This window comes from Vigna umbellata, chromosome 6, assembly GCF_029865625.1.
Source record: "Vigna umbellata cultivar VRB3 chromosome 6, Vumbellata_1.0, whole genome shotgun sequence".
Classification (NCBI taxonomy): Eukaryota; Viridiplantae; Streptophyta; class Magnoliopsida; order Fabales; family Fabaceae; genus Vigna; species Vigna umbellata.
In genome coordinates, this window is record NC_142170.1 from 34,221,981 (window position 1) to 34,235,996 (window position 14,016).

The 14,016-nt window shown below is 40.5% G+C and overlaps 1 protein-coding gene across 2 annotated transcripts; it reads left to right on the top strand.

Annotated features, from left to right (window-relative positions):
* Window positions 1–264: 264 nt before the first annotated feature.
* LOC148197300 (uncharacterized) lies at window positions 265–1,803 on the top strand. 2 transcript variants are annotated; one of them, XM_088092261.1, is made up of 2 exons: window positions 265–1,448; window positions 1,769–1,803. In XM_088092261.1, the coding sequence occupies exons 1-2, from the start codon at window positions 275–277 to the stop codon at window positions 1,801–1,803; spliced, it is 1,209 nt and encodes a 402-aa protein (XP_087948387.1). In that variant the 5' UTR covers window positions 265–274. The 2 variants fall into 2 exon arrangements, with proteins under 2 accessions (XP_087948387.1, XP_087948388.1); XM_088092262.1 differs by having other exon boundaries at window positions 265–1,434; window positions 1,767–1,803.
* The last annotated feature ends 12,213 nt before the right edge of the window (window positions 1,804–14,016 follow it).

Here is a 14,016-nt window from a genome sequence, read left to right on the forward strand (position 1 = left end):
AAAAAATAATAAATCTTAATCATAATTAGTCTTTGGATTAGTTTTGCCTCACCTCTGTTACGGAAGCTTCTAGTGCTTCTCTGATATTTTACTTTTCTCTCTCTTTTTCTATTGTATAAATACCCACATTACTCATTCAATAAACAACACAGTACAGTGCAGTGCGTTGCATGCCTGCAATACGTGTCATTCTGTTTTGATTTCTCTAATATTTATCATGGTATCCAGAGCCTAACGGTCTTCTTCTCCATCACCATTCTTTGCTTCTGCTGCCATGGGTGATGCAACTGATCCCTCTTTTAACATTCACCACTTTTTATATCTTCATCCCAATGAAAATCCTGCCATGCCCTTAGTCTCTCCTTTACTTGATTCAACCAATTACCATTCTTGGAGCAGATCTATGCTCACCGCTCTTAGTGCCAAGAATAAAGTGGAGCTCATTGATGGAAGCACTCCACAGCCATTAGTTTCTGATCGTCTTTCTGAAGCTTGGAAGCGTTGCAATAACATGGTGGTCTCCTGGCTTGTCCATTCTGTTTCTTCATCTATCAGGAAAAGCATCCTCTGGATGGACTGTGCAGAGGAAATTTGGCGCGATCTCAAATCTCGGTACTCACAGGGTGATCTTCTTCGCATTTCAGCTCTACAGCTAGAAGCATCTTCTCTAAACCAAGGTGATCTCAGTGTCACCGATTATTTTACTCAGCTTAGGGTTATTTGGGATGAACTAGAAAATTTTCGGCTAGATCCGGTTTGCATTTGTGGTGCACAATGTACTTGTAAATTGTCTTCAACCCTTGCTCAACGAAAATTAGAAGATCAAGCTATGCAATTTCTTCGTGGTCTAAATGATCAATATGCTAATGTTCGTTCTCATGTTTTGTTGATGGATCCTCTACCTCTAATCAACAAAATCTTCTCGTATGTAGCCCAGCAAGAAAGACAATATTCTATTCCTGACATTTTTCATACAGAGACAAAACAAAATTCTATAAATGTTGTTAATGCTCCTACCACCACTGCTTCTGCTTGTGCATTTTATGGACGTTCTGGTCACACTGAAAGCACCTGTTACCGCAAACACGGCTTCCCAAATCATTCTGCTTGTAAGAGTGCCCCCACTCGTGGAAAAATTTGCTCATATTGTGGAAAGACCGGTCACACCATTGAAGTTTGCTATAAGAAGCATGGATATCCTCCTGGTCACCGCTTCTTCACTGCCAAATTCTCTTCTGCTAACAATGTTTCACTTACTGAAGCACCAGTTGCTGAAAAGGAACAACATACTGTTTCAAAGAATTCAGAAATTCGGTTTACTCCTCAACAATATCAAGCTTTATTGGCCTTGATTCAGCAACCATCTCACACTGCTTCAGCATCCAGTTCTGCGCATGTTAATCACATTGGTTCAATTTCTTCTTCTACACACACATCACATCCTTCAGGTAGTATCTCATCCATAATTTGCACAACACACACACTCCATACAGCTCCCTGGATCCTTGATTCAGGAGCCACAGACCATGTTTCTAATTCCTTACAATTTTTCACTTCATATCATGCCATTACTCCTGTTACTATTAACCTTCCTAATAGTCATCGTGTTATAGCAACTCATGCTGGCACAGTTCACCTCACTTCCACTTTTGCTCTTGTTGATGTTTTATATGTTCCTTCATTCACATTCAATTTGATCTCTCTGTCAAAATTGGTCTTGAATACATCTTATCAGATTCTTTTCACAGCTAACTCTTGTCTCATACAGGATACAAAAACCAAGATGAAGATTGGTTCAGTTGATGTGAAGAATGGTCTATACCAGCTTGTTCCTTAGACTTTTAATTTTCCCCAAATCCATTCTACTATAGTACATCCTGATTGTAATGTTTTGCCTATTGATCTTTGGCATTTTTGCCTTGGGCATTTATCAAATACTCGTTTACATACTATGATGAAGATATATCCTTGTTTGACCATAAATGAAAATTTCATTTGCAATTCTTGTCATTATGGAAAACAACGCAAACTTCCATTTCCAAAGAGTCATTCGCATGCTCAAAAACCTTTTTCTCTTTTACATATGGACATATGTGGCCCTTACTCTACCCCTTCCATGCATGGTCACAAATTTTTTCTCACAATCGTGGATGACCATACACGTTTCACATGGATTTTTCTCATGACCAATAAAGTAGAGACTCGCCAACTACTTGTTAATTTCATTACTTTTGCTGAAAACCAATTTAATTCTCATGTTCAAATCATTCGCACAGATAATGGTGTTGAGTTCTCTATGCATGAATTTTTCAAATCTAAAGGTATCATACATCAAACATCATGTGTAGAAACTCCTCAACAAAATGGAATTGTCGAGCGCAAACATCAACATTTACTTAATGTTACTCGGGCTCTTCTTTTTCACTCAAATTTACCTGCATGTTTTTGGAATTATGCACTTTTGCATGCCACTTATTTGATAAATCTTATTCCAACACCGTTTCTCAATAATAACACTCCTTTTCAAAAACTTTATGGTCATACATGTGATATTTCTAACCTGAGAGTGTTTGGATTTTTGTGTTACATTTCTACATCTACTGCCCATCGTAAGAAACTGGACCCACGAGCCCATCCTTGTATATTCCACTAGTGCAGAAAGGGCTTTTAACGTCTCCCCATGGACGTCCGTCCACAAAAGCCCCAACGTATATAATTGACCGGTGGCATATTAGTAAATAAGTGGAATTCTAGACGTCCGTCCTGGGTCGAGCCGGACGTGTATAATCTTATAGACGTCCGGCTCTAGCAGACGGACGTTTACTAGGGTGAACAAGTGAACCCCTATCAGCCTATGAACGTCCGTCCCTTATCGAGACGGACGTTTATAATGTAATGTACGTCCGTCGTAGCTGACGGACGTTTAATAGGCTGAACAAGTGAACACGTGTCAGCCCTTTGAACGTCCGTCCGTTGTCGAGACGGACGTTTATAATGTTATGAACGTCCGTTCTAAATGACGGATGTTTAATAGGCTGAACAGTGAAACCCATGTAGCTTTTTGAACGTCCGTCCCTGGTCGAGACGGACGTTTATAATGTTATGAACGTCCGTCCTAGGTGACGGACGTTTAATAGGCTCAACAATGAAAATCATGTGCATTTGGGAACGTCCGTTCCTGGCCGAGACGGACGTTCGTAAGGTTATGAACGTCCGTTCCTGGCCGAGACGGACGTTCATAAGATTATGAACGTCTGTCCTAGGTGACGGACGTTTATAATGTTATGAACGTCCGTCCTAGGTGATGGACGTTCAAAGAGCCTCAACACTGAAAACCATGTGTAGTTGTGAACGTCCGTTCCTGGCCGAGACGGACGTTCATAAGGTTATGAACGTCCGTCCTAGGTGACGGATGTTTAATAGGCTCAATAGTGAAAATCATGTGCATTTGGGAACGTCCGTTCCTGGCCGAGACGGACGTTCGTAAGGTTATGAACGTCCGTTCCTGGCCGAGACGGACGTTCGTAAGGTTATGAACGTCCGTCCTAGGTGACGGACGTTTATAATGTTATGAACGTCCGTCCTAGGTGACGGACGTTCAAAGAGCCTCAACACTGAAAACCATGTGTAGTTGTGAACGTCCGTTCCTGGCCGAGACGGACGTTCATAAGGTTATGAACGTCCGTCCTAGGTGACGGACGTTTAATAGGCTGAACAGTGATAACCATGTGTAGTCTTTGAACGTCCGTCCCTGGCCGAGACGGACGTTCATAAGGTTATGAACGTCCGTCCTAGGTGACAGACGTTTAATAGGCTGAACAAAATGTGTAGCTTTTTGAACATTTTCAAGTACCATGGCATTAGACGTCCGTTCTGGGAGGGCACGGACGTTTAATGTACTGACAGGGTGGTTGGGTATTTAATTCTCTTCAGGTCCTTACACGTCCAGTCTGGAGGGCACGGACGTCTATAATATTATAGACGTTCGTGCCCCGCATATCGGACGTTTACTGTTCTAATAGGGTGGTTGGGTATTTAATTCTCTTCAGGTCCTTACACGTCCAGTCTGGAGGGCACGAACGTCTATAATATTATAGACGTCCGTGCCCCTCATATCGGACGTTTACTGTGCTGACAGGGTGGTTGGGTATTTAATTCTCTTCAGGTCCTTACACGTCCAATCTGGGGGGACGGACGTTTATAATATTATAGACGTCTGTGCCCTCCCAGGACGGACGTTTATGGGCTGCCATGAGGAGTTGAAACGTTCAGTCGTTGAGTACAATAGACGTCCGCAACCCAGGACGGACGTGTAAACCCACCCGCGAATATCATTTTTAAATCGTCAAAGACGTCATATTAGTGACGAAACGGACGTCTATAATATTATAGACGTCCGTCCCCCAGAGTGTCGGACGTCTACGACAATAAAACGTGCTCCCGCGAACCCGCGACCAGTTACCTTGCTCCGCAAACGCGAAACCACTGTTCATCGTCTTCCTCCACAAAACGCTGCTGCGCCATTGATTTCCAGGTGCGTTTTCTCGTATTTGGACCGTTTAAATTGAGTTTCAATTCGATTACATTGCTCTGTGATGAAATACCTTTAATTTGAACCGATTAAAAATCTTTTTCCCTCGGTTTTTTTGCAGACTCTTGCGTGTTCTTGGGCGGCTTCTTTGACTGTTTTTGGACTGCGTTTTAGGCCGTTCACTCCTCCGTTTTCCTCCTTTTCATTTCGAATCTACTTTTCAGGTTAGCTTGTTGGTAGAAAATTTTTTGCATGCATGTAATTGAGTTTTATGAATGCACGTTTTTTACTGTAAAATGTGACTGTGTAATTGGCTTTTGAATATATCTGTATTAGTTGTGTTATTATAAGTATCAAATCATTGAGTGACACTTAGTTCCCGTTTGAAATTTAAGACAAACGATTAATTTTTTAATCGTTTGTGTTAAATTTTGAATTGTCCGATTGGACAGTTTGAAAAAATTAATTTCCATAATTTGCAATACCATGTCAATTGGAGTTTAAGGATAAGATTGATAAAATTTCGGTTCAGTACTTGTGTTGTTCTCCGGATGCATATTTGATTGTGGTCATCGTTGACTACTCTCATTTCGTGTATTTCGGAGACCAATGCGAAATGTTGCCGAAATCTTATCAATTTTATGATGTAGACTTCAATGCACGTGGCTGAGCAAATTATGAAAATTAGTTTTTTTGAATGGGTAGGGCCTAACCTTGTGAGAGTTAAAACACTTGAACTGATGATTTTACGAACATAGTATGGATCGAAGCTGGATGAAGGAACGTCGCATCAGTGAAGAATATGAAAAAGGTGTTTCGAAGTTCTTGCAATACGTTGAACAAAATGCTAAGTCTGTCAACGGGACATATTTTTGTCCTTGTGTGCGTTGTCTTAATCAAATACGGCAAGACTTAGGCAATGTGCGTGACCATCTATTCATGTACGGCATAATGAGGACTTATACCGTTTGGACTTGGCATGGAGAACTACTGGAGCAGCCTACCACGTCACGAGGAACGAATTATGTGGAAGAATGGATGAGTGACCATTTAGAGGACATGATACGTGATGTCGGTGAAGAAAATTTTGGAAGGGCTAATTTGTATGATTCTCTTATTAATGATTCAGAGCAACCGTTGTTCCCAGGATGCTCGAAATTTACACGTCTGTCTTCAACTTTAAAGTTGTTTAGTTTAAAAGCAAGGAATGGATGGACCGATAAAAGTTTCACCGAGTTGTTGGAGTTGTTGAAGGAGATGCTTCCAGAAAATAATACTCTACCTATTCGTAATTACGAGGCGAAAAAAATTTTATGTCCAATGGGTCTTGAATATCAAAAGATACATGCTTGTCCTAATGATTGTGTTTTGTACACAAAGGAGTTTGCTTCGTTAAAGTATTGTCCAACATGTGGTTTATCCCGTTTTAAAAAGAAATCTGACAGAGTCACTAGTAATGAAGGTAATGATGGTGCACCTGCTAAGGTGATGTGGTATTTGCCTATAATACCAAGGTTCAAACGTATGTTCTCTGTTAAAGAAGATGCAAAGAACCTTAAATGGCACTCTGACCAAAGAAAGTGCGATAATCTTCTTCGACACCCTGCTGATTCTCCACAATGGAAAAAGATTGATGACAAATTCCCTGAATTTGGTGCAGATCCAAGAAACTTAAGGCTTGCACTTGCAACTGATGGTATGAATCCTTATGGAAACTTAAGTAGCAAACACAGTTCGTGGCCAGTTATGTTGATGATTTACAATCTTTCTCCTTCGTTGTGCATGAAGAGAAAATATGTGATGTTGTCCATGATGATATCGGGTCCTAGACAACCTGGAAATGACATTGATGTTTACTTAGCACCTTTAATTGATGATTTGAAATTGTTGTGGGAAGAAGGCATCGACGTGTTTGACTCACATGTTCAGGAACAGTTCCGTTTGCGTGCAATGTTGTTTTGCACTATAAATAATTTCCCAGCATATGGAAACTTGAGCGGTTATAGTGTTAAAGGTCATTTTGCATGTCCCATATGTGAAGAAAACACTAGTTAGCTTCAGTTGAAGCATGGTCAGAAGACAGTATATACAAGACATCGAAAATTTCTTCCTCGTAATCATCCTTATCGTAGATTGAAAAAAGCATTTAATGGAAGTGCTGAGGATGAGGTTGTGTGCAGACCCCGGAATGGTGAAGAGGTGTACAACAAAGTGAAAAACATTGACATTGTCTTTGGAAAACATCATAAAAGTACCTCTGCAAAGAACATTTGGAAGAAACGATCGATATTTTTTAAGCTTCCATATTGGTGTGAACTTGATGTTAGACATTGTATTGATGTGATGCACGTTGAGAAAAATGTTTGTGACAGTGTTATCGGAACTTTATTAAACGTCAAAGGGAAGAGCAAAGATGGAATAAAAGCAAGACAAGATTTGGCTGACATGGGAATCCGATCTGAGTTACATCCACAGATAATAGGAAGACGCACCTATCTGCCCCCAGCCTGTCACACACTTTCCAAAAAAGAAAAACAAAGTTTTTGTAACTGTTTAAGAAGTGTGAAGGTTCCGCAAGGTTATTCTTCAAATATTAGTAACCTTGTGTCTATGCAAGACTTAAAGCTAGTTGGTTTAAAGTCTCACGATTGTCATGTATTGATGCAACAATTGTTACCAGTTGTTATTCGAGGCATATTACCTCCTTCTATTAGGGGTATTCTGACACGTCTGAGTTTTTTCTTTAATGCCATTTGCAAGAAAGTTGTTGACCCTCGAGGTTTAGATGAATTGCAAAATGAGGGAATAAGACTACTATGTCAATTGGAGATGTATTTTCCACCTTCCTTTTTTGACATCATGGTACATTTGATTGTTCATCTAGTCAGAGAAATTCGAATATGTGGGCCGGTCTTCTTAAGGTGGATGTACCCAGTTGAAAGATACATGAAGATCTTAAAGGGATATGTCAAGAATCAGTATAGACCAGAAGCTTCAATCATAGAGCGATACGTTGCAGAAGAAGCCATTGAATTTTGTTCAAGTTATATGCCATCTTGTGAACCCGTCGGTCTTCCCAAGAGCAAAAACGAAGGAAAATGTGAAGGTAAGGGTGTTCGAGGTGTGACAATTCAAAGTGTTAGCAGAAAAGAAATTGACCAAGCTCATTTGTACGTCTTAAACAACACTGTTGATGTGATTCCTTACATTTCTGACCACGTTAATGAAATAAAGGCAGCAAACCCAAAAATGAGTGAAAAATGGCATCTTAATGAACATGTGAAAACCTTCTTGGGATGGTTTAAGAAAAAGGTGTATGCGACTCCACATGTTTCTAAAACTTTATTGAGGTTATCTCGTGGACCGAACACAGAGGTCATTACATATGGTGGGTACTATATAAACAATATTTCTTTTCAGACAAAGGTAGAAGATCACAAAAGCAGAGTCCAAAATAGTGGCGTCACACTACAAGCTGAGTCTGTGCACTTTGCTAGTTCTAAAGACAAAAATCCAATCACAGCATCCATCAGTTATTTTGGAATAATACAAGAAATATGGGAAGTTGATTACGTTACTTTTAGAGTACCAGTTTTCAAGTGTAAATGGGTTGATATAAATTCTGGTGTCATGATGGATGACCTTGGTTTCACATTGGTAGACTTGAACAAGATGAATTACACTGATGAACCATTTATCATGGCTAGTCAAGCAAGACAAATATTCTACGTAAGTGATCCATCGAATAACAAATGGTCAGTGGTTTTAGAAGGTAGAAACATGCATGGACATGATGATGACGATTCTCTTGATATACTTGAGACAACATCTGTTGCATGTAGACCCACTGAAGACCCAGTTGATGACGTTGCCGATGTAATGCAGGCAATTCGTAGTGATCACAACGAAGGCATTTGGGAAAAAACAATTAATTAATAGGTTAATATTTTCACTTTTATTGACTTTATATGTATGTTCATCATAATTGAGTTATTACTAACGTTGTCTAATTTTTCAGGTATGTCGGCCTCAGACTCAGGATCGGGAAAGAGCAGACGTGGACGAGGCGTCACCCGAGTGGCAGATGTGACATCCGGACGCGTGGATGGTCAGAGGAGGCATGTTGACATTGACCCCAGATCAGGTCATCCATCAGGGCCAAATGCTAATAGGTTTAGGAGTTATCTGGGCAAGTTAGCAAAAAGTCATGTCTCTATCCTTCATGCATGTTGGGATGACGTCCCAGAGGTTGACAAGAACCTCTTATGGCAAGATGTTCAGGTATGTTTAGACTTCATGCAATTTGTTATATACTTATCTGTTAACTTTTCTCTTGGTAACAAGTTTTTTGTTTTAAACAGCAACATTTTGATATTCCAAACACATTGCAAATCAGAAAGAAAGTGTTATCGCATATAGCGATAAGATTTAGGGATTTCAAGACAAGACTGACACGACTATATGTTTTTGGAGATAGACAACATGAAAATCCATCTCAGCATTATACCTTCACAGAGGAGGATTGGAAGCAGTTTCGTGCATCTAGAGAGTCTGAGGAATGGAAGGTATGTTTCTTAAGATCGTATTTCATTGAGTTTTTGTGATTTTACACTTACTTATATACATGGTTTCACAGGATAAAAAGGTTAGCCGCCCAAGAAAGACAAAGGCTAAACGACGCACCCCACTTGTTATCACGAGGTGGATATGCAAAACTAGAGAAGAAACTAAGAAAGTCTAGAGCCGATGCCTTGGGACTTGAGTCGCCGGACCTAGCACCTGCACCTGCTAGGTACGAGCTGTGGAAGGCTGCTCGGACTAAATCTGATGGGAACATGACATCTTCCTCAGCTGCCTTGATCTCACAGAGAATTGTAAGTTCAAATTATAAGCAGTTATTTGATTGTGTATCTATCACAGCATGTCTTCTAAGTAACTTGGTTTTTTTATGTGCAGGATGAGTTGGTTGAGCAGCAGACTCAGGGCACATTTGCTGGCCAAGGTAGGGACGACATTCTGACAACGGCCATTGGAAGGCCCGAGCACCCAGGACGTGTACGTGGAGTTCCTGGGGCGATTGGTCTTCGTGACTATTTTGGCCCTACACAGAAAACCCCCCAATCAATGAGTCAGGAGACACTGAGGCAGATGGAACTTCAGTGGGAGGAAAGACTCAACCAAAGCATGAGATCAATGGAACAACGATTCATGGAGCAGCTACAAGAACAAAAACAAATACAAAGAGCGCTTGAAGAAAAACTGCATTCCATGACGGAAGGCAACATGGGGGCCGATGAAACTCCAACACCACCTCGTGTCAGCACTAAAGGATCATGCTCTGGTGTAGACCCCACTCAGTATAGCGGTCAATATGAGCTGTTGGTTGATGGGGATCCCCCACGCATTGTGGCTGTCGGACGAGTGCTTGAGGGAGGGGAGACCATTCATGGTGTTGCCATATTACCCCAGCACGTGCGTGTGACCATTGACGAGGTTCGGGATCCCCAGGCTCAGGTTCCTGTACCCACTCCAGAAATTAACTTTGTGGGGGAGGCCATAGGATCATTTATTGCATGGCCTAGAGCATTGATCATGTCCCACATCGCTACTCCACAGGTATAATGTCTTTTTCCTTGTTTATTTTCATATAATTGTTGACAAAGCTTTGACGTAAATTCTTATCTTCAGTTCACACGTCCTCAGAAGCAGCCAATTCATGATACAGTCATACATGAAGATGATGAGATGGCTGAAGCGGAGGATGATCCTATATCAAAGTTACTGACAAAATTACCCAGATTGAAGAAAGCATCATTAGAACTATACTGGGATTTGAGGGTATTTGGTCTTCCCCCACATGTGCCAGTTTATATCACATTTTCTGATGCATTGGAGGTGATTGGGGGAGACAGGATGTTGAATATTTCCATCATTCAACTGTGGTGCATGTAAGATAGTCAATTTGGTCTTTCATATTACTTTATTTACATTGTTATATAGTTTCTAACAACTTAACTTTGTTGATTTAGGTACATGGACACAATCGTTGTAGACCAAGGTCGGTCTTCCATGTACGGATTTGTTGAACCTCAGACCCTTCAACCGTCTGGTAACACACTTCAAAACAGACAAGATTATTTGCAAACATGGATGGATGAGTCAAAAAGAGACGTATACCTTATGCCATACGTTGACGGGTAGGTATTGTTATATGTGGTCAGTTTATTATTATAGTTTCATTAATTAGTTGAATAACTATTTGTCCTTCGTGATAGGTCGCACTGGCAGCTGATGGTCATCATTCCCAAACAATGTAAAATTATATTTTTTTGTTCGTTGCACAGGAAGATGAAAAATGAGTTGAGAACCATGCTTCAAGGGTAAGTGTTTCTCCAAAAATGACTTTGAATTTGATGTTCACCTTCAACTTTTATGATAAAATAGTCATATTAATTATACTTTGTGTTTTCATTCTATACAGAGTTATTGGTAAATCTCGTGGTCAACTGGTTCAAATTTTGTATCCAAAGGTTGTGAGTCATTTATAGTTTCTAATTCATTTATGTTATTGAATGATCTAAATTCTTAACTATTTAGTTTGTTATTTTAGTGTAACCAGCAGCTAGATTCATGGGAATGTGGCTTCTATGTGATGTGTTGGATTAAGACCATCATTCGAGCAGTCATTACAGATGACTGGAATGAGGTAATGATGTATACCTTAAATACATTACAAATCATATTCATCTTCAACTATATATGAAACAATAATGTATCTTTGTTGAATTTTGCAGCGCTTCAAGACTACATCGCCTATTACAGAAGACACAATTAAACAGATAAGGCAGGAGTGGACCGCTTATGTTCTGCAAAGATGGAGTTAGGAATAGTTATATTTCTTGTTGAACATTGTTTAGTTTTAGTTTATGTTTTATGTTGATAGTTTGGTAGTGGATTGAATTCCACATTAAGTAGAACTTTGTTTATATATAAAACGCATTTTTATATTATTGCAAAATTGTTCTGGGACATTTTTCTGCTTTTCAGGTGTGGTTTTATTGAAAAAATAAACAAATTTTAAAAAAAAAAACGCCCAGTAGACGTCCGTTAGTGCACAGTCGGACGTCTATAGACGTCTGTCAGTGCACACACGGACGTCCACCCCCCCAGCTCCTACCTAAAACATTTCAGCAAGGTAGACGTCCGTCCTAATGAAACGGACGTTTACCTAGATGTCCGTCCAGACGAAACGGACGTTCATGTATACGTCCGTCCAGACAAAACGGACGTCCATGTACACGTCCGTCCTGACACAACGGACGTTTACATAGACGTCCGTTTTGTCAGGACGGACGTTCATGTATACGTCCGTGCAGACAAAACGGACGTTCATGTACACGTCCGTCCTGACACAACGGACGTTTACATAGACGTCCGTTCTGGCACAACGGACGTCCAAGAGACGTCACCCACATAAACGTCGGGCGTACGTCGGACGTCAAAAGCCCAAAATATCGGACGTCGAAAGCCCTTTCTGCACTAGTGTTCCTTGGCATCCCACACTCCACAAAAGGATACCTTGCCTATAATCTTCATAATCGTAGCATTGTCATCTCACGCAATGTATACTTTTATGAAGATCACTTTCCATTCCTTCAACCTCCACCTTCTGATTCTAATATTCCTACTGTCTCACCAACTCCATTTCATAATACTTCTCTCTCTCTTGACTTTATTCCTTCTCCATCTACTACATCTAATCCAGCTCCTTCCCCTCTTTCTGCTGAGACAACTTCCCCAACACACTCGCTAAGGCGATCCAGTCGTGCTCATCATCCTCCCTCCTATCTTCAAGATTACCATCATTCATTCACATCAACTACTACCAATCTTCATCCAGGTATGCGTTATCCCATTCAAGATCATCTTTCTTATTCTCACCTTTCTAACAATTTTCAATCATTTATTTCTTCCATTTCCACAATTACCGAACCACATTCATATGCTGAAGCTGTTAAATATGATTGCTGGAAAAAGGCCATGCAAGCTGAATTGGAGGCTTTAACCTTGAATAATACTTGGATTGTCACGTCTTTGCCCCCCCCCCCCCCCCATAAACATGTTATTGGTTGCCGATGGATTTATAAAATCAAGTATCATGCAGATGGCAGTATTGAACGTTACAAAGCTCGTCTTGTTGCTAAGGGATACACTCAAATGGAAGGTTTGGATTATATTGCCACTTTCTCCCCTGTGGCAAAACTCACTACAGTCCGACTACTTTTGGCTTTAGCTGTAATTTTAAATTGGCACTTAAAACAGCTGGATGTAAATAACGCTTTTGTTCATGGTGAATTAGATGAAGAAGTCTACATGACTCTACCTCCGGGAATCAATTCTTCTTTCCCAAACCAAGTATGTAAACTTCAACGATCAATTTATGGATTGAAGCAAGCGGGCCGTCAGTGGTTTGCGAAACTTTCTTCTTTTCTTCTTCAGCATGGATATAAACAATCAGCTTCGGATCATTCTTTATTTTTGAAGATTTCTGAATCTTCCACTACAGCTATTCTTGTATATGTTGATGATATCGTCCTTGCTAGAAACAATATTGCTGAGATTGAATATGTTACAGCACTCCTTGATGATGCTTTTAAAATAAAAAACCTTGGCAATCTTCGTTACTTTTTGGGTCTAGAAGTTGCTCGCAACAACACTGGAATTCGTCTCTCTCAACGGAAGTACACTCTTGACATTTTGACAGACTGTGGTATGTTGGCTTCTCGTCCAGTTGCCACGCCAATGGATTACACTGCTAAACTTTCCACTTCATCTGGCACACCGCTTCCTGATTCTTCATCCTATCGTCGTCTTCTTGGGAGATTAATTTATTTAACTACCACTCCCCCTGACATCTCCTATGCTGTCCATCACCTCAGCCAATTCATGTCAGCTCCTACATCAGCACATTCTCAAGCAGCTTTTCGTATTTTACGATATCTAAAGCAAGCCCCTGGTTTCGGTCTATTTTTTGCAACTAAGAGTTCTCTCCAATTGAAGGCGTTTAGTGACTCTGATTGGGCAGGTTGTCTCGACACTCGTCGTTCTGTTACAGGTTTTTCTGTGTATCTTGGAGATTCACTTATTTCATGGCGTTCTAAAAAGCAACCTACAGTTTCTCGCAGCTCCTCAGAGGCTGAATATCGTGCTCTTGCTGCCACCACATGTGAAATTCAATGGTTGACTTATTAGTTCACAGATTTAAACATTTCTTTCAAGCAACCAGCTCTTCTCTACTGTGATAATCAGTCTGCCCTCCAAATTGCAGCCAATCAAGTGTTCCATGAGCGCACCAAACACATAGACATTGACTGCCACTTAGTCCGTGAAAAAGTTCAATCTGGATTGGTGAAACTACTACCTGTGTCTTCTTCTCAGCAGCTTGCAGATATCTTCACCAAGTCTCTGTCTCCTTCTCTGTTTTC

Bases quoted from the DNA above. Each gene is read 5' to 3' on its own strand.
- LOC148197300 (XM_088092261.1), top strand. From the start codon at position 275: ATGGGTGATGCAACTGATCCCTCTTTTAACATTCACCACTTTTTATAT. The intron at 1,449-1,768 runs GTAGTATCTCAT...TGTCTCATACAG, and splicing joins ACACACATCACATCCTTCAG to GATACAAAAACCAAGATGAA.